General features: G+C 49.5%; 1 protein-coding gene and 2 long non-coding RNA genes across 3 annotated transcripts; all 3 read right to left on the bottom strand.

The window, feature by feature from the left end:
* Window positions 1–890: 890 nt before the first annotated feature.
* LOC125322379 (TOG array regulator of axonemal microtubules protein 2-like) lies at window positions 891–5504 on the bottom strand. The gene is made up of 4 exons (XM_048296035.1): window positions 5482–5504; window positions 5127–5331; window positions 3726–3942; window positions 891–1126 (listed from the first exon to the last, which is right to left on the bottom strand). The coding sequence occupies exons 1-4, from the start codon at window positions 5502–5504 to the stop codon at window positions 891–893; spliced, it is 681 nt and encodes a 226-aa protein (XP_048151992.1).
* Window positions 5505–7829: 2325 nt separating this feature from the next.
* LOC125323297 lies at window positions 7830–10740 on the bottom strand. The gene is made up of 3 exons (XR_007202465.1): window positions 10699–10740; window positions 9047–9199; window positions 7830–7870 (listed from the first exon to the last, which is right to left on the bottom strand). It is a non-coding gene; the product is annotated as an uncharacterized LOC125323297 (long non-coding RNA).
* Window positions 10741–10892: 152 nt separating this feature from the next.
* LOC125323292 lies at window positions 10893–13642 on the bottom strand. Its single transcript, XR_007202460.1, has 3 exons — window positions 13499–13642; window positions 11695–11800; window positions 10893–10934 (listed from the first exon to the last, which is right to left on the bottom strand). It is a non-coding gene; the product is annotated as an uncharacterized LOC125323292 (long non-coding RNA).
* Window positions 13643–18367: the final 4725 nt, after the last annotated feature.

The following is an 18367-nucleotide window of genomic DNA, read 5'->3' as shown; positions in this document are numbered from 1 at the left end:
TATTCAAACCTACATCTACATGTCAGAACATATGTACATCTGTAACTACAAAGCCTAACGTATAAATCCAAATCTTCAAACATTCTTCAGACAGGCAGCACCTTCTTCCTGAGCTCGAGGAAAGAGAGCTCTTCTGGACAGGAGGCAAGGGCTTTGTCGGTTAGGGAACATAGGAAATGTCCAAGGAAAACTTCTTGATAAGACTGTAGCCAGTCACGCCTGCAAAGTGGAGACACAAAATATAACAGAGGCCGCAATGCAAACCTAAAGCATCTGAAGCTACGTATTTAATGGGACAGACCACCTGGAAACTTCTAAAGAGCTGCACAGGGAAACATGCTCCTGCCAGCAGCCACTTGAGGCAGACCAGGGAGACACCCTGACCCACTTGCACAGAGCCAGCACAGGAACAGCCTGGCCTCTGGGCTGCCCTGGGACAGCAGGGAGCCCAGAGGCCTGTGCTTTCCAGGAATGGCTCAGCTGCACACGCACCCTCCTGCTCCTCTCCCGGCCCCACAGCTGAGCAGCCCTACAGCTCCACGGGGCACTGGGAGCAGCACAGCTCAGTGCAGGGGGCACATGCAGGGCAGAACTGTTCCCTGGCAATGTGCCCAGGCTCTCTAGGCTGGCACAAGAGCCTTCCTCCCGCCAGAGAGCGGCCCAGCTCCCGCCTTACCTCTTTGTGAGGCTGAGCCATGCTCAGCCTTCACCTTGTCCTCACTTGGAAGTTGCTTCAGGCACCCCATGCCACGACTAGGAAGGGGGGTGGAGAGAGCGGGGGCAGGTGCACACCCTTCCTTTGCATTCTGTCCTTTTTGGCACAGCTAAGAAGTCACGTCCGGAGGTGTCCAACTCAGCACTTTGTCATCTCTCTGCAGGTCATCGAGCCTTCACCAGCCCAAAATGTCGGAGAGGTTTTCCCGCACATGCGGAGGCTGGCTGGCAGCATGCTTCCTCAGCTTGGCGCCCATCAACTTGTAGAGGGCGCAGGCAAGCTTGGTGACCACAGTGCGGACATTGGCGCTTCGGACAGGCAGCGCCTTGTTCCCCAGGAAGGACCAGAGCACGGGCAGGGCGTAGCGCTGGACGACTTCGGGGCTCCTGGGATAAACCCATGCCACAAGCGCTGCCGGAAGAGAGACACAAACTTCTTAACCACCAGCCTTAATGCAAACAAGGATCTACCTCTAGTTGTGATTTTGGGAGTCTCTCTGGCTAAGATCAGTGAAATAACAGAGAGAGCCCCATGATCCAGAAATGGGCAAAGCAGCTGAACATCCCCAAAACAGAACCACCAAGCCCTCAGGACTAATTTCTCCAGATCCGAGCCTTGTATCTGTGGCAGACTTCACAGCTTTACTAAATCATTCCACAATCTGTTTCCGGCATGATGAATGACCAAAATGTCAAATTGCTGTTTATTTCCATTTAGAAGTTGTCTAAACCCACTGCTGAAGGTTTGAAAGGCACTTTAGAGAGGTAATTGAGAGATTTCTAATAAAAAGGATGACTCCGTTTTTGTGACCTGGCATAATTAGCAGTGGATTTAGCCCCAGCTAAAGCAAGGCTATAAATAAAGCAAGGCTATACACTGTCTTCTCTAGTATATATTGAGGTTATCATTTTCCCATCCCTTGGCTATTGCTGACATAGCAAGCTCCTCTGAGCAATCAATTATCAGCTGCATTTGGAGCATTTTGGGCAGCGCTGACATAGGAAGACCCTGACTGCACACCCTGAAATGCTCAGTCCAATGGCACTTCCACAGCACAGGCAGAGAGCCTCAGCACTCTGCTTCTGCCCCTCTGCCCCCAAAGGCTGCCTTGCACAAAATCCGTGCCTCTAACACGTGTGCTGAGTTTGGACCAAACGGTGACCCCCAGGCACTGCAGGCTTCCGCCTCAAAACTTTCCAAGAGCAAAGCAAGAATTCTGTGAGGACAAAACAAACCGATCCCCTGAAACAGCATTTGCCACCGTTTTCCCTAAAGGATCAGAGCTGTCCCTGAGCTTCCAAGAAAGGAGCCAGCTTGGGAATTTTTAGCCCCTCCCTTTCCTGGAGGCGGCTTCTGAGATGCCCCAGTGAGAGCTCAGCCCCCAGGCCGAGCGCCGCCCCCATCTCAGATGCTGCACACCTCTGCAGCAGCCAGGGAAAACCTGCCCAATACACCTTCCATGGGTATTGGGCAGGAGGGACAAGCTCAGCACCTCCTGATTTGGAGGAGCCACTCTGGTGTCTATTCACTGGCATTCCCTGTAAATTCTGCCTCGGAAGACCTCTTGCCTTAGAAGGGGAGGCCATACCTGCGAGATGCTCCGTGACATCCAGCAGAGCTTGGCCCTTCAGTTCACTCCTGCGGTGGCTGAACTCTTTCATCAGGGATACTTTATCTACAAGGGAAACACACATTTCTGCTCTCTCTTCTGAGGTCATAAGAGAAAGGACACTGGGGTGGGAAAGGGCAGGGGCAACTACATTTTGCAAAAGAAAGGAAATTCCTGCTGATTTTTGAATCCTTTTCTTCTTTCCTTCCAGCCTACTTGGGAGGATTTTAAATTCCAAAAGAAAAGCTCTCCTTTCACATTTTAAATCCAAAGTTGTCTGCTGTACCAGGAGCTGATGTGAAATGTTAAACATTTCACATCAGGGACCTCAAGAGTTCAATCACACGTAAGCAGTGAAAAGGTTTTGCATCCCAGAGCTTTGCAGAAGTGATCTTCTCTCTCCCCTATGGAAAAGGGTGAGAAGGCTCCAAAATTCACACCTCTGTTCCCACCTGAAGGATAAGCTGTTTTTAAATTGTCAGGTTACCTGTGTGGATCTAGGAACAAGACTCCAAGTTACTCATACAAGAGCTATTACTGCTCAGTGCCTCAGTAGCCTGTGGGTTTCTGTAACATCTGTGAAATCAGATCTTGGCAGAGAGACTGGAAAATGAACTGATTTCCCAATACTTGACCGGCGTATGTATTTTGGTTTTCCTTGTGCCTATCTGTTGCGGTTTTGGGGGTCTGAATTTTCTGTTGCCTGCATTGGCCTACAAGCCTCCAGTCCTACCACTCTAATAAGCCAAGGCAAGCTTTTCCTGGAGACAGAACATGTGTGGGATGAAGTTTGGTCCCTCACAGGGTCACAGGGCTGGCAGTGACAAAGCAGGCAATCTGCTTCATTGGGAACCACTACAGAGCTACATTCCAGTGTGGGTTTCAGTAGCAGGGTATTATTAAGAGCTCCTTTCCTGCATGAGATACAAAAAGGAGGTCCCAAATGATCTTCATGCAAGCATGCAGTAAAGAACTGATCCTGCTGTCCTAATGAAGCTAATGCCTATAATGTGGAGCCTTCCAGGAGGCTGCTCTGCAGAGGTTCTGATGCGCCAGTGTCCCTTCATGCCAACAGCAAAGCTATTCATTTGGGAAGTCAAATGGGGCCCAGGCAAACTCCAAAAATCCCTTTGGCCCTGAATTCCAGCAAAGCTGTAGTCCAGCACTTCCTCTTCAGACAAGCAGCACAGAGCCAAGGGCTCCTGGGACTTTTGGGAAATGCCAATGCACATTCAAGCCTGGTGGGGGACTGGTGCGTAAGGACTGCACCTGCACAGCTTCTGGTGGATGTCAGCTGGAGGTTTCCACAGACAACAACAGCTGTCAAGGCCCTCAGCGTTCTCTTGACTCGCAGAGGCAGAGACACAGTTGAGGAGAGTCCATGCCAGGGCTCAGCCTTACCTAAGTGAGCCATGGATTCTTCCAGCGCTTTCACAGCTGCGGCATAAACCCCGGGGTCCTTTGAGTTTAGGTTGTTTGTTATTCCTTCAACCAAACAGATGATCACCGGGTTTAAGCCATCTTTCAGGATGCTTATGATTTCAGCCAGCACGTCCAGCGCCTTCTGCTTCACTTTCTTGTGCGTATCACCAAGTCTCGGGACAAAATAATCAAAAATCTGTGAAGAGAACAAACAACATGAAAGCTGGATTAAAATGTCCTTGTTTGAGGAAGGGACGCAGAAGTGAGCACTCAGCAATGTAAAAGATGAAAGTGATCCTTCCTGTCAGGTCAGCACTTGCTTGCACAATTTCCCTGTTTTCCTGTGGGCCACTCTCTGGAATGGTTGCGCAACCTCATGCTGGTTGAAAGATTTTCATATATTTTGAAGAGCTTTGGGTGGGGACAGGATAGTTCCTATGGTGTTTCTCTCCACATTTCAGTCATTAAATTCATCCCATTTATTGATGCAAAACAGTATCTTTGCTTTCGAAGTATGCAACCAGATATTTACAATGCCCCTTTTTCTACACAATTGCCTCAAGTTCTGAGGGCAGTTACGATTTTGCCAAAACTATGGCTGGAGGAGATCCAGGTTTTGTTCCGTCTGTCTCAGAACCTGTGTCTGGAGAAGTGCAGGGCTCTGATCAACTCTTCCAGGATCCAGACCAATTGTCTACCTAGCAGGTAGACTTCTGAAATTTAATGTGCTGTACCGCTCTCATTAGAGCAGGTTCAGTCCCTTGACAGCCACATTATCAGGCACCATTTTCTGGACAAAGGGAAAAAGCAGCTGCTGGGAGGAGAAGGAAGAGATCTGTCCCTAGCCATTTCCCTCCTTTTCCAAAGAGAAAAAAAGACCCCCCCCAAGAAGGGTGAGCACCGTCTTTACCAAGAGGACTAGGGATGCCGATGGAAACGAGTAGCCAGAGTTGTGCCTGTGCAAGACAAGTCGGAGTTTACAGAAGTATCCTTTAAAAAAACTTGGTTTAAACCAGCCCAGCCTGATACTTCTCTTCCCCATCCAAACCCATTTTTTTGTCTAGAGAATAATTGCCATGCTTTCAGTGGCTGGATTCCCTTCACTTAACCCAAGTGGGAGTAGGAGACAGCAGAAGTTACACCAGCAGAAAACTCTGTCCTCATCTGATGAACAGCATCAATAGGCACCTGCCAGACAAATACATCTGGACTGAAAGAACTTGTCCTGAAGCGTGGACCTGAATTAAATATTTCAGGGTAAGAGGCACCAGCCTGTCCCACACAGCCAGGATGTAGTGCCAAGACACACTGAATTAACTTGCCTGCTACAGGCTTGGGAAAGGAGCTAAAGGAAAGGAACAGTGAAGACACCCTACATACTTGGACAGTGTTAGTGGAGACAAGCTGGGGGCTGCTTTTGCACAGGTCTAGGAGGAGTGCCACTCCTTCCATCCGTGTCTTAAACTCCTTGGCTTCCAGGAGATTGTACAGCTTCTGGAGCGGCTCCGTTTCTTCCACAGCCGGAGGTAATGTGACCTGGGCTTTTGGGCGGTGTAGGAGGCGTTCATCAGAGGTAGACTTCACCCTGGAGAATAAAACCAAATGCGGACCTGTTGGTGATCATACCTTCAGTTAATTGTGAGCAGAACATCTTGGGGAGGTTTCCTAATGATGTGATTTCAAGCTAGAAAATCCTGATCTGAAAAACAACGTGAGACCTCATGACAATCATTACAGGAGACAATCTGCAAGCAACATTCTCACCAGTGCTTACTCAGGAAAACCAAGGATGAGATGCATCTCACTTATCTCCAGACAGCTTCCCAGGTACACATGTCGCACTGCTTTGTGAGGAAAGAGAGACGCTACTTCCAAGTTTAAATGCCTCATCATAAGGCAGGTGTGTGTCTTATAATAAGGAAACTCATCCCTCTGGAGAAGTGTCTCTACAGCAGGCATGACAATCTGGAAAAGCAGCTCAGATGCATCTGAACAGATGGATAGGGGCATATCTGAAGGATCCAGAAAATCCGTAACAGGAATAAAAACAGAAGCCAGACATCCCAGCACTACGCTCACATGATTGCTTCCCTAGAGACTAGATCCACAGCTTAACAAACCCACTGGGAACAACTCTCTTGGATCAGCCTGTCTCTTCCATGGGCATGGGAAGATCCTGACTATGCTACTGAGGCATGTGGTCACTCTCCTGCCAGCGCTGAGCATGAGAGAGCTAAATAAATCCCCTCTGTTATCAGAGGACAACAGGTACAAGTAGCTCTCCCACTGGTAAGAAGAGACAGCAAGGACCAAATTCCTGTCTCAAATGCTGATTGCAGCCCAGGGGGAAATAAACCAAACATGCTGTCCATCAAGCAAACAGTATGAAGGACAGGAATGTCAAGACAAAATGTCCACATTGAGACACCTGTTGACCAAAGTTGCTCAGGAACTGGCTTGCTACTTACTACTCATCTTGGTACTGTCTGAGGGTAAGAAAACCATGACTCAGGAAGGCCAAACCACGTGCATGGGAAGTGCTATTTTGGGGAACGGCATCTTGCTTCTAGACTGGGACTTCTCATCAAAACACCCATCTGAAGAAGACTGCTCTCAGAGGAAAAAAACCCTGCTTGAATTTACTTGTCCCAAGTGAGGCAGCGGAGACATGGCCCTCTCACAGCCTCCACAGCACTGTCCTTGCCAGTGCACTGGATCTTCTGAGCTGCAACCAATGGGTGTCTTTTTGTTGCCCATTTTTTGTGGAAACCCTTCCAGAGAAGTTGTGTTCAGCGTAATGCAGAAGGAGACATTTTTTATGATAGAGCATTTGTAGGGAAAGGAAACAATCTCTGGCACAGGTCATCTCCACCAGAAAGATTTTCCTGAGGAAGAGACATGTAAAGCTTGCCATGTGCTTTGTCACATCTAACTAAAGTGCTCAGTACCGTTTACTAGAAGGCAATGTGGCCTGGGGCTTCTTCGAGCCATCGCTCCTCTTCTTCACAGGCTTCTCGACAGATGGCTGTTCACCCTTCTGCGTTTCCATCCCCTACAAAGGCATAAAGAAACCCCATGGATCTTTAGAATGTAAAATAGGAAATTACCTGTTTAAAACACAACTTATAACCAGGATCACTGCTACCAAGGCTTGGGCAAACCTTTCCGAACTTACAGAAGGAAACAGGCCAGAGGTTCAGTGATGCCAGCTCTTTGTTTTCAATAGCCCAAGGCAGGTTATGGCTGCTACCATACTGAGCAGCAGTCTAAAATCCCCAATTCATTCCTCGTGAGCATAAATGGGAATAATGCAAACTGGTAGGGAACTAATGCTCTTAAAGGAAGCTGCAGAAAAATTTGGACTCTTTGGAGGTTGGCCCATTGTGTTGGAAGTTGATTTGGTTCCACACTCACTCTCCCTGTTGCTGCACAAAGGCACACTCCCTTCTATAACATAAGTAAAAAGAACAAAAATACCCCAGGCAAACAAATGATTTTCCACTGGATGCTGCTGAATTCACCAAGCTTCTTCCAGCTCCACAGGGCATGACAGCAGGGCAGTATTCCCAGAAGACAGACAGTAATTGTAGGAATTGGGATTGACTGGGACATCTTTTGTATATTTGGAAATTTTCTTGGCACTACTGCTTCCTGTGTCTTTTGCAAAGACTCTGTTATCTCCAGAAGCACTGTTCTCACTTAATTGCGTCACTGGGGGCAGAGTAGGGATAGTGGGGTGGGGGGTTATGCTTAAATGTAAACCCATTTTCTCCTCTTTCCCTTCCCTGTTTGTGGCCAATATTCAAAATATCCAATACCCCACTTTTCCCCTAATATTATCAGTTCCTTTGTGCTCTGCAGATGAAAGGGCTACGGATCAACAGTTCATTCCCAGGAGCAAACTGATTTGGCAGAAAAGGAATGAGATAAGATTAGGTATGTTTGATGTCATATCAGCAGTGGCAATACTTGCACAAAGGAGACATTTCTCCTACCAAGCACTTACTTTCTTCTTCATTCTTGTCAGAATATCTTCCAGGTCACGGGTGGAAAGAGATTGTTCCAAAAGCCTTTTAAATTTTTGGTGATTCAGCATCATTTTCACCATCTCCTGTCCATAATGCCTAAAACAAGAAAGAAAGAAAGAAAGAAAGAAAGAATAGAAGGTGAACAAACAAAGGAGGAGTGTTAACAGAATAAGCTGATACCTTAACCTCAGCAGCTGCCATACCTGCATGAGAAGGCATTACCTACTCAGCAAAGAGAGAGATTTACCTCCACTTGTCACTGCACAGTGCTGTCAGCTGAACACAAGAGGCAAGAGGAGAACGTGGGGCAACAGAAAAATACAATCTCACTCTGAAACTGTGGGTGCGCTTCTGTGGCATCGAAGGATCCCAGGGAACAAGCAAAACACCTCTGCTTTGAGTCAGAGCTTATTAGCAGTGTCTTGCTGCCATTGCACAGTAATTTGCCTTTCTTTAACTGGCAGGGAAGCCAGGACCAAATGCCTCATGCTTGCTTTTGATTATTCTATACCATATGTATGCACAGGGACAGCTAGTTGCTCATGCGTTCTTGGCAGCTATTAATGGGAATTGAATCCTCAAAGTGAGGGGTTTTTTTTGGTGGTTTGGATTGATTTTGCCACTAGGAAACCACAGTTTTCTTCAAGAAGCAATTTGGAGGTCATTCAGCCACAGATAAGAGCATTATAGAAATCTGCAGAAGAGGTTTAGAAAGACTGAATACATTGGCTAAAGACCCCTGGAATATTTCTAGGAAAGTCTTAAGTTAATGAGAAATAGATGTATGGGATCCTTCAGTGATGAACATTAGCCAACATTTTGGCTTTGTCTTGTGCACCTAAAGGCCAAGCAAAACTGTTTGACTGGCTCATCTGATGGCTCTTTTGATCTCAGGAAGGAATCATTCAAGTCCCAGGAAGTTGGCAATGCTCCCTCTTGCGGGACAACCTCACGTTCCCCAGCACAGTCATTTCCCCAGACAAGCCAGGGCAGTGGTCACAGCACCAAGCCTGACAGAGCTCAAGAAGCCTTTGGACAATGCTCTCGGGCACATGGAGTGACTCTTGGGGGGCCCTGCACACAGGCAGGAGCTGGACTCGATGACCCTGATGGGTCCCTTCCAACTCAGCGTATTCCGTGACTCTGTGAACCTCATCCACACAGTGAGGGAACTTGATATTTCCTTTAGCTTCCACTCTTTTGTGGTTTTGCCCTTTACAGCCAGACACCCAACAGTTTTCCTGTTTTAGGAGGTGAAATGAAGATCATTACCTTGTGTCCTCGTGACAGTCCTGAGCAAGCGTCCCTGCCGCGTGCGCCAGCCTCTCAGCCCTGGGCGTTCCTGCGAGCTTCGTGACTCCAGTTTTCTCCATCAAGGACAGGAGGAGTTGGGCCGCGCACTTCCGCACCTGGACGTGGCGGCTCCTGGGAAGAAGAGAGCGGACACTGGGGCACAGGGAGCAGAGGGACACAGCACAGGCCTTGGCCAGAGCATGCTCCCTGTCATTGCTGGGGGAAGGAGGCCTGGGTTCTCCCTGACACTTGGGACACCTGTAGAAGGTTCTGTCCGCAGAGAAACACAAAGTTAGCACTGTACAGAAGGACTGCCTGCAAGCAAGAGCGAGGAATTCAGTCTCCCTGCACTATCTGATACTCAATGTCTTTCCCCAAATTCACTCTGAGAAAGGGGGAAATTAAAGACAACCCAGGCTGACCCATCAGGGGCCAGCCACTACACAGAGAGCCGCAGCAGGATTGAGGATATTTCCACCCATTTACCCCCAAATCTGCAGACCTTGGGAAAGAAACAAATGCAGGGAAAACATGCTGTGGGACATGAAGTCGCAGAATATCCAGCAATGCAGCCAGTTTCTTCTGTGAGGCTTGGCAGGAGATACATCTGAACGTTTCCCCCTTTTCCAAAGCTGAGGAAAGGGTGGCAGTCAGTTTAGCCAGCTTGTCCTGTTCTAGACAGTGTCTCTTGGGGACTATCAGGCCCAGCACCAACACTTAAGGCAGCACCTGCTTCAGCTGTCCCATGGCAGTCGGCCTGTGAAGGTGCCTGTACAGTGATTCATCATCTCAAGGCTAACATGAGACATCAGTTTGAATAGCAAGTGGGGCTCTAAGGCCAGGACAGTCCTACAAGACGCCTCTTGGCAGGAGCTGCACCTGCTGTGCAGGCTGTGCCACACCCAGCACGTTCTCCCCCATGTGCTCCATGCCCCAGCAAGAACCCTCCTTACTTCTCAAGTGAATGGCATAATGAGGATGCATGGTTTTTCCCAAGGCCTCTGTGGTTAGGGCTGTGAAATATCCAAGAGCGCTCACAGCTGCAGTTGCAATTGTCCCTCTTCCCACAAAACCACAGGGCTCTATCCTTAGCCTTTGCAGGCACTTTCACTTGCCCACCATTCACCACATCTAGGCAACTCGGACAGACTGGGAGAACTCCAGGAAGCAGCAGCAAGCTGAGTCAGGGGAGGTTGAGGTTGGATATCAGGAAAAAGTTTTTCACCCAGAGGGTGGCTGGGCACTGGAACAGGCTCTCCAGGGCAGTGGTCACAGCACCAAGCCTGAGAAAGTTCAGGAAGCCTTTGGACAACGCTCTCAGGCACATGGTGTGACCCTTGGCGTGTTTGTTCTGTGCAAGGCCAGGAGCTGGACTCAATGATCCTGATGGGCCCCTTCCAACTCAGCATATTCTACAGCTCTGTGATTCTGTCAACTAACGGGCTGCACGAGGGCAGAAATAGGTGACAAGAGGAAAGAAGTGAGGTTGATTGGAGAATCAAGTCACTGAGTTCACAGAAGATGCAGGATACAGGACCCTTCCCTCCCACCATTCCCATTCTCTCTCTCAGCCCTTCTCCCCCCCCACACAATAGAAGGTGAAGAATATCACTAAGAGAAGAAGAACCTACTGGACTCCACTGTCCATGAGAGCAGTCATTGCTCGTGCAGGAGTCACATGCTCCACCATGACTCCCAGGGTGTGACTGGCTGCTTTCTGGACAAACTCTGGGGAGTTCCACACCATCTGGAGAAGGACCCGAGCAACCTCATCCACCTCCGAGTCCATGTCCTTCTGCAAGGTCACAAAGAGCTCTCCAAGAGTGACAATTGCAGAGTAAGACACCTTTGAGCGAAGGTTGGTCACCTGGGGAAGTCATGAGGGGAAACATAAGAATCACCTTGAAAAGAAAACCAGTTGCCTTAGACAAAAGTCCCAGGAAATGACAACACTTCCCGCTGTGTCCAGGGGAACACAAAAGCACAGGCAGAGCAGAAGAGCACAAGCACAGAAAGGCACTTAACTCTGGCACCTACTTGTGCTAGGCCTCAGGCCTGCTTCCTGCAGGCCTAAAACATATTCTTTAACTTAAAGTGTTCTACTTAACTCTTCTGGAATGTCCACTGCTTTGGTTTTAGGCCCTTTTATTCAAAAAACAAAGAAACAAATTAAAGCAAGGGCTGCTCTCAAGCCATAAAGGCACAAGTCATAAAGACAAAAGAGTCATTTGCTCCTGTTTGAAAAAGCAACAGCAGCAGTTGAAGCCCTCAGCCAGGAAACAGAAAACACAGGCTCAAGTCTACAGACTAATTGGCAGTGTTGAATTACAGCTTGGGCAGAGATTTGGACTGCAGCAAATAACATAATTAGTGTCTCCGCTTCTGCATTTGCACGTTGCATTGTAATGGCAGCTCGCTCCAAGAGGAGCGTGTCAGATGCCCGACCTACCAGTAAATAGAGCTACATGTGCTCACAGATCCTATAGAGAGCTGACAGACATGAGAAAGATAGGGTCTAGAAACAGAAATGAAGGCAGTCCCTGAGCACACAGGGAGATGAACAAGCACATATCTACTCTACACACCGTGTAAGAAGCACGGAGGACGATTCAGAACAATGTTCTTACCTCGTTGGTAAGTGCCAAGCAAACCTCACGAAGTCTACAAAGAAGGACTTCTGAGTGGGACTCAGCCAGGTGTTTGATGCTGAAGAGTCCCTTCTCCTTCAGCTCCCTGAAAGGCAAGTACCAAAAAGATTGACTTTCTCTCCACCCAAGAACTAGGCAGCACCCTCTGAATTTACCAGGCTGGCAGCTCAGTCAAACAAAGGGAGGTGCTTTTCAAGCAGTACTTGATGAGATCGTGGAACTCGCTGCCACAGGTTGCTGTGGCTGTCCAAAGCATACACAAATCCAAGAGGCAAATAGAGGGCTTTCAGAGTCTTCTTCATTTGTGGCTGTTTAACAAGACAGCCTTTCTGAAGTCTCTGGCACATGAAGTCCCAATGTCAGTGCTTCCTGGAGGCTGTGAGACCGTGCCATGCTGCTGTTTCTTGTCACCTCCCTGTACCTGTCCCTGAGACACAGTCCCATTGGGCTGTGTCTGGGGCATTTTCCTTCTTTGCCAGCCCCAGCAGGCAGTTCAGCAGTGAGAGTCTGCACTGGCACTCTGTAGCTGAGTTTCCACTCTGCAATCTAGGCCTGTCTGTCACCCACTCCACTCCACCTCACACATTCCCCAGGAAAGCAGCAGGATACCCCAGAAGATTCCACACCAGGGCAAGAACAGCTGAAAGTCTGGCTTTTCCCAAAAGCCCCTACCTAAAACAACAGCAACATGTTATTTACAAGGTGCAAACATCTCCCTCTCTCAGCACTTGCTTTGTGCAGGACCTGAGCTACAGGAAGGCGCGTGATGCATCGGGGCTGCAGCGCAGGGCTGGCGGCTGATGCCACGGGCATCCCTGTGTGTCACCCGGACCCCCCCACAGCTGCAGAAGCTCTCTGCACCTCACAGGGCACCAAACAGAAATGGGGAAGAGAAAGCAGAAGAGAAAGGGCAGAGCAAAGGCGACTGCACAAGGAGATGCATCGCTGCAGATTTTTCATGCTTATCCCAGGGTGAATGGAGTCCTTATCCCAGTGTGAATGAAGCATCCAGCAGTGAGTAGATGATAACCCAGACATCAAAAAGACAACCAATATCACCTAATATTTGTGGGGTTATCACCTCTGGGCCTCTACAGGCCTCCTTCTGTCTGTGTCTAAGTTTGGGACACATTGTGAGTATTGACAAAACATCTCAGGCCCATATGAAGCAGTGAGAAGGAAACAGTTGAATTGCAAAAGTGCAAGATTCCTAGAGGATTTTATTTCTTTTTCCTTCTCTTCTGCCATGAGCCCCTCAGGACTAATGACAGGCTGAGTGACTCTATAGCACAACTCAGTGCATTTCTCAGAAAGAAGAACTCCCTGTAGCTGCTCCTGGGACTCACATGCGGAAGGTCACAGGCAGACCCTGACTCCTGCATCTGCTGCCAGCAGTGGGGCCTGAGACAAATCTTACTCAGTCCCACTGGGCCCCGAGGCACCCAAATCTCTACACTCCAAACTGCTGCCATCCTGCTTCTGGCTTCAGCCAGCAAATCATCTTGTCCCACAGCTTTCTCTCTTCCCTCAAGATTTCCTTTGCAGCTCCACAGAGCAGCAGGCAAAGCGAGGAAACAGCACGGACCTGCTGCAGCTGGAGCACTGCTGCAGACCAAGGCCAAGAAAAGGCTGCTCTCAAATCTTTATCCTCTCTCTGCTCTGGAGTGGTTTCACTGGTGCCCCTCGGCCCTCTGGGCTGTTGGGGCTCAGAGGCACTAGCAAGATGCTCTCCTAACCTACCTTAACGCTAAGAGGGAGACAGAGTGAACGGGGCCTTTCTTACCAGTCATCGCTGCTGAGCAAGGAGAGTGCCTCGAGCAAGGACTGCTGTGGCTCCAAAGAGGCTCCGTCCTTCTGCCCCTTCCCACGGAGCGGCTCCTCTCGGCGCTCGGCACCAGTGGCCGTCTGCGGGGTCACTGTAAGGAGAGGGTCAGCCATGAGCGCTGCAGCCCCGGGCAAGGCACCCCGCCATGGAGCGGCCTGCAGCCCCATCTCCCAGCCAGGCTTCCATGAGGTACAAACTGGCACTGGCTCAGAGAATTCCCTGCTCTCTGGCTCCTTGCTTTCTCCCAGCCCCCCCAGCTGGGCACAGCTCCTTGGCTCAACCTGACAATTGCCCACACAGCGCCAGCTCCCAAGTGCCACAGGTACCACAGCCAGCGGCACGTTCCTGAGGCCGCAGAGCTCCCACTCCCTGTGAGACAGTGCCCACCAGCAGGACTTGCTCCCCACGAGGGACCCCTCAGCTGCCTCTCCTGTCTCAGCGCCCTGATTTCCCCGAGCCCTGAGGACAGAGGCACTCTGCAACTCCCTGAGGAAAGACCTGCAGCTGCCTCGTGACAGCACCAAGCCGAGCCTGAACAAGCGAGTCCTGCTGGGCCCGGCTGAATCCCCTCAGAGCAGCTACCAGGGAACAGCGATACCTGACCCTTCACACCTCACAGCGCCTCTGTTCCCATTGGCTTCAAATATTCTAGACAGAGGGCAGCTGAGTGCACTTACATTTCAGCCTGCTCTTGGGAAGGGAGTAGTTCATGGATTTTGTTCTTTCTAAGCATCATGAATCTTTACTATTTCAGTAAAGTACACACTGGCTGTATTTCAAAGATGCTGAGGTGAAATGTGTTTGTCCTCAAATGGACTTGTGTGCACACTGTGCAAGCCTAAGCTTTCTCTTGTGGAAAAATGGAATCTCTAGCCCAGATGGTTGATAAAAAAGCCTTCCAAATGCAAATTGATGATAAGAATACGTAAATACAGATGCAAATTGTTGGCAGACACAATCTCTTGATAGTCAGTTTACAAGGTATGAGAAAATTCAGATGATAAATGCATTTCTTAAGAAACCCACTTGTCATCCAAAGGACTGTTGATCATCAATTTCATGTCATGCACTCAACAGGTCGTTTTCTAATGTGTACAAGGAAACATCTGAGCTGTCTCAAATGATGGAGTTTAAACATTGCACAGAATCTAGATGAACTGCTCTAGACTCTGTAGAAGTTTTGCGCTACCCTGCATGTTCTCACACAGTATGGAGGAAGCGTAACATCAAAAATATTCAGATGGGAGCTAATCTGGCTGTCACTGATGTACCCCTGTCACTGCCATCAGTGGTGTCACTGCAGAAGGATGTGGATGTACACATCTATATTCAATAGGAATGGGGAGCCACGTCAGGCTAGTTCTGGTCAATTGTGAGCATGGAAGTAGCATGACTAGAAAAGAGCACTCAAAGTATCATTCCTAGCTCCCTTCTTCTTCTCTCACCCTACTCAGGATCATAGCACAGGCAGGCTGCCCTCACATGAGAGGCAAGAGCCACTAGGGACTATGTGCTGTGTATTCACTGCAGGCAGCAAACAGCCTGGGAGCACCAGGCAGCCCCTCCTGGCTGTCACCTGCTACACAGGCTGCTGTATTTGGGTGGGGTGACACAGGAGGTGCTGCTTGTTCCCTCTTGGCATTGCAGGCCGTGGGATGGCAGCGGCGAGAAGCCATTGGGCACTTCTGGGAGCAGCAGCACGGCTGCACCAAGTGGCTGACTGCCATGCAGAGACAACCCTTGCTGGGAGAGCAGGAAAGCTGGCTGCAGAGGCGGACAGCAGCACAGGCAGCGGGCCAAGATGGAGAGTGGACAATTGATCGTGGTGGTACTCGTAGGTGCACAGTGAGCACACCCTGCCAGACTGCCCCGAGCTCATCCCTGCAGTTACAGCTGCCTCCTGGCACCAGTGCTGTAGTTTGCTCTATCAGGATGGGCAAAAGCCAGAGCTTAGGTCTTTACCACTACTTTATGCAGCTCAGCTTTCCAATGGATCAATAAGAACCAACTGCTCCAGTTCTGCCGAGCTGGAGTAACTCAAGAGTAGATTTGCTGTTCATTCTCAGCACAGGCTATGAACCCAAGATCCCAGCTGTGGTGGCTGAGGCAGGAGGCGGTTTGTGCTCCTTGTGCAAGGAAAACCGGTGCAGGAAAAAGCTGCTGTGGAGCAGGCTTACCTGAGGAGTTGCGTGGGAAGCTGCCGTCTCCATGGATGATGGGCTTCTTGGGCAGTAAGGGCACGTTGTCCTGCTTCCTCAAGACCTTCTTCTTCAAGGCACTACCAGGGTGTTTCCTCGGCACACTGGAAGCTGTGCCATTGACAGGCAGTAGGCTAAAGCCTGCAGGGACCAAAGAGGAGCTTGGAAGTGGAGGGTGACAATGGAAAGGCCCAGAAAACTTGCTGGAGCTGGGTAACATCTCTTTGTTATCCCAAAGAACTTCAAGTATAACAGTGGCACAGTACCATGGGAAAGTGATCACAGACTCCTAGAAGAGTTTATGTGGGAAGGCACCTTTAACCACCATCTAGTCCAGCCCCCATGAGCAGGGACATCTTCAGCACGAGCAGCTTCCTCAGGGCCCCATCTAACATGGCCTTGAACACCTTCAAGGATCGATCAACAACAGCTTCTCGGGGCAAACTCTTCCAGTGTTTCATCCCTTTCATTATAAAATAAATCTTCCTAATATCTAATTGAAATCTACCCTCTTCTGGTTTAAAACCAAACTGCAGTGATGCTTCCCCGAAGAAACAAGGAAACCCCAGTATTGCTTTGCTTTTGTTTTCCTGTTTCAGAGGCTGGCTGGGGAAGTTACCAAAAGAAAGCGCAGATAACCTTGCGTGATGCCCTCGGGCTGAGTGCTGCCTCCTGAGGTCCCTGCTGCTGCCCTGGGGCAGCGCACACAGCACTGCAGTCAGAGCCCCTCAGCCCGGATTCAGTCGGCAACGCTGCTTGCTCCTGGGGCTACAACAGAAGCACTGGCTCGGGGCTTCAGCACAGCTCTACAGCACCAGCTCCTCAGCAGGGAGTGGTGGGAGAAGGGTCTCTGGGGTTTTCATTAGAAGGAGTTGAATTTTGTTTCTTCCAGGTTGCACCTTGGTTGAAAAGCATTCTTTTGGACCCGCTTTTCCTGGAGGCTGCTATCCAGGAGAGAGTCTGAAGCCCCAGTGTACTTTGCAAGACAGAATTTTACACTCTGAAGGACTTCAGAGGGGAAGGTGGGAAGCTGATATTCTGTTACGGACTCAGTGAGGCCATGGGCAAGACACTTCATGCCTCTCCATTTTTCTTTGGGGACCGGAAATACATCCTATGCAAACTCCCACTCAGATGCAAATGTAACAGCCCCCCAGTCTGAGGGCAACACTGTGCAGAGGGCAAGCAAGTGATCAGAAAGGACCACAGGTGTAGCAACCACTTACTTGCTGCAGCTGCATCCCCGGGGTCAACTGTCTGTGGAGGCAGCTGCAAGGACATTTCCTTTTCTCTCTCTGTCTTGATCTCTTTCTCCAAAAGCTCCATTGGCTTCCGCTCTAAGTTCCTGTGAGCCAACATGCCCAATGCAGCACGGACCTACATGCAATGGGAATGCATCACAGACTGTAAGCAGAGACACACAAACCAGACACAACATCTCATCAGGAGCACAGAGTCCATAGAGTTCCACAGTCCTTGATGCAGCTCCATGTACATTCCAATGGTTTCTGAAGAATGCCTCCCGTCCTCACCTTGGCAATTACACACAGTGAGGTGGAACACTTTATTGCCATAACTTCCCACTGCTCCAAGGTACTGTTTCTCAGCCTATGTCAAGAGGCCCTGCTTGAAGCAAGAAAATCACAGGAGTGCTCCAAGACAGATGAAGAGCCCACGTGACCAGTGAGCAGGCAGTTCCCTTCCTACAGGCCATGGCAGGAGAATAAAAACCATGTGCAATACGCAGCAAGGAGGGGTAAGTAGCTGTTGCTTAACACTCATGGCCAGGAATTGCAGCTGTTTCTCACTTCTGGCTTCTGAAGGACTCAGCTGCTCTCGGAGACCGTGAGGCCAAAAAGAGGAGTCACGTGAAAACAAGTTGCAGAAACATTGATGTTAATGCGTGGAAAAATTGAGAATGAGAGGGCTGTGAGATACAGCAAGAAAGGTAACCAGGAAAAATCAAACTCTCCCATTTTATTTTGCAGCCTTGCTTACACTCAGCATTAGAATCCTTGCTTCTGTGCTTCCCAGGATGCACTTCGCCCACATTCACTGATGTGTAGCTTGCTCTGCCATTCAGAACTTCTCTACAAGGGCCTTTGTACATGGCATGACCTTAGCACCATCTCCAAACCAGTGACCTTGCCACCACTGGAAATAGCCAAGCAATTGCTCTGTAGCTGTCAAATATATTCCCAAGAGAATCCCCATCCCCCAAGAGTGGAAGATTATGATTTTCAGGGACATTTTGGGCCTAGCACTAAACAGTCACTGGAAAGGAAGTCTGCTCATCCCTGTCCTTATCCCTCACCTTTCCAAAGCCATCCTTCAGGGCTTCGGCACTCGTAAGGCCAGCACTGGTGGGGTGATCCGTCTCCTTGGCCTGGCTCAGTGGGAGGCCTGTTAATGGAAGCAAAGGTTCCTGTAAATCTCTGGCACACTTCAAGCCCCCAACAGCGCCATGCTGGGCAACAGGCAAGACAGCTTCCAGATTGCAGAGCTCTGATAAGACCCAGAGATTGTGTCTGAGAGCAGCAAGCTACATATGCCTAGAACCTCTCCCAATGGATGGGCTACTGCCACAGTACACTGGCAGCAGACATGGCATTGCTCTGTTGGCCAGCAG

This window comes from Corvus hawaiiensis, chromosome 3 (genome assembly GCF_020740725.1).
Source record: "Corvus hawaiiensis isolate bCorHaw1 chromosome 3, bCorHaw1.pri.cur, whole genome shotgun sequence".
Lineage (NCBI taxonomy): Eukaryota > Metazoa > Chordata > Aves > Passeriformes > Corvidae > Corvus > Corvus hawaiiensis.
This window is presented reverse-complemented; position numbering and strand designations above follow the sequence as displayed.

Excerpts from the sequence above, each read along its gene's own strand:
- LOC125322379 (XM_048296035.1), bottom strand. The coding sequence starts at position 5,504 with ATGTTGCTTGCAGATTGTCTCCT. Across the intron at positions 5,332-5,481 it reads TTGCTTGCAGATTGTCTCCT|GGTGAAGTCTACCTCTGATG; the intron begins GTAATGATTGTC and ends TTTATTCTCCAG. Across the intron at positions 1,127-3,725 it reads AGAATCCATGGCTCACTTAG|CGCTTGTGGCATGGGTTTAT; the intron begins GTAAGGCTGAGC and ends CTCTTCCGGCAG.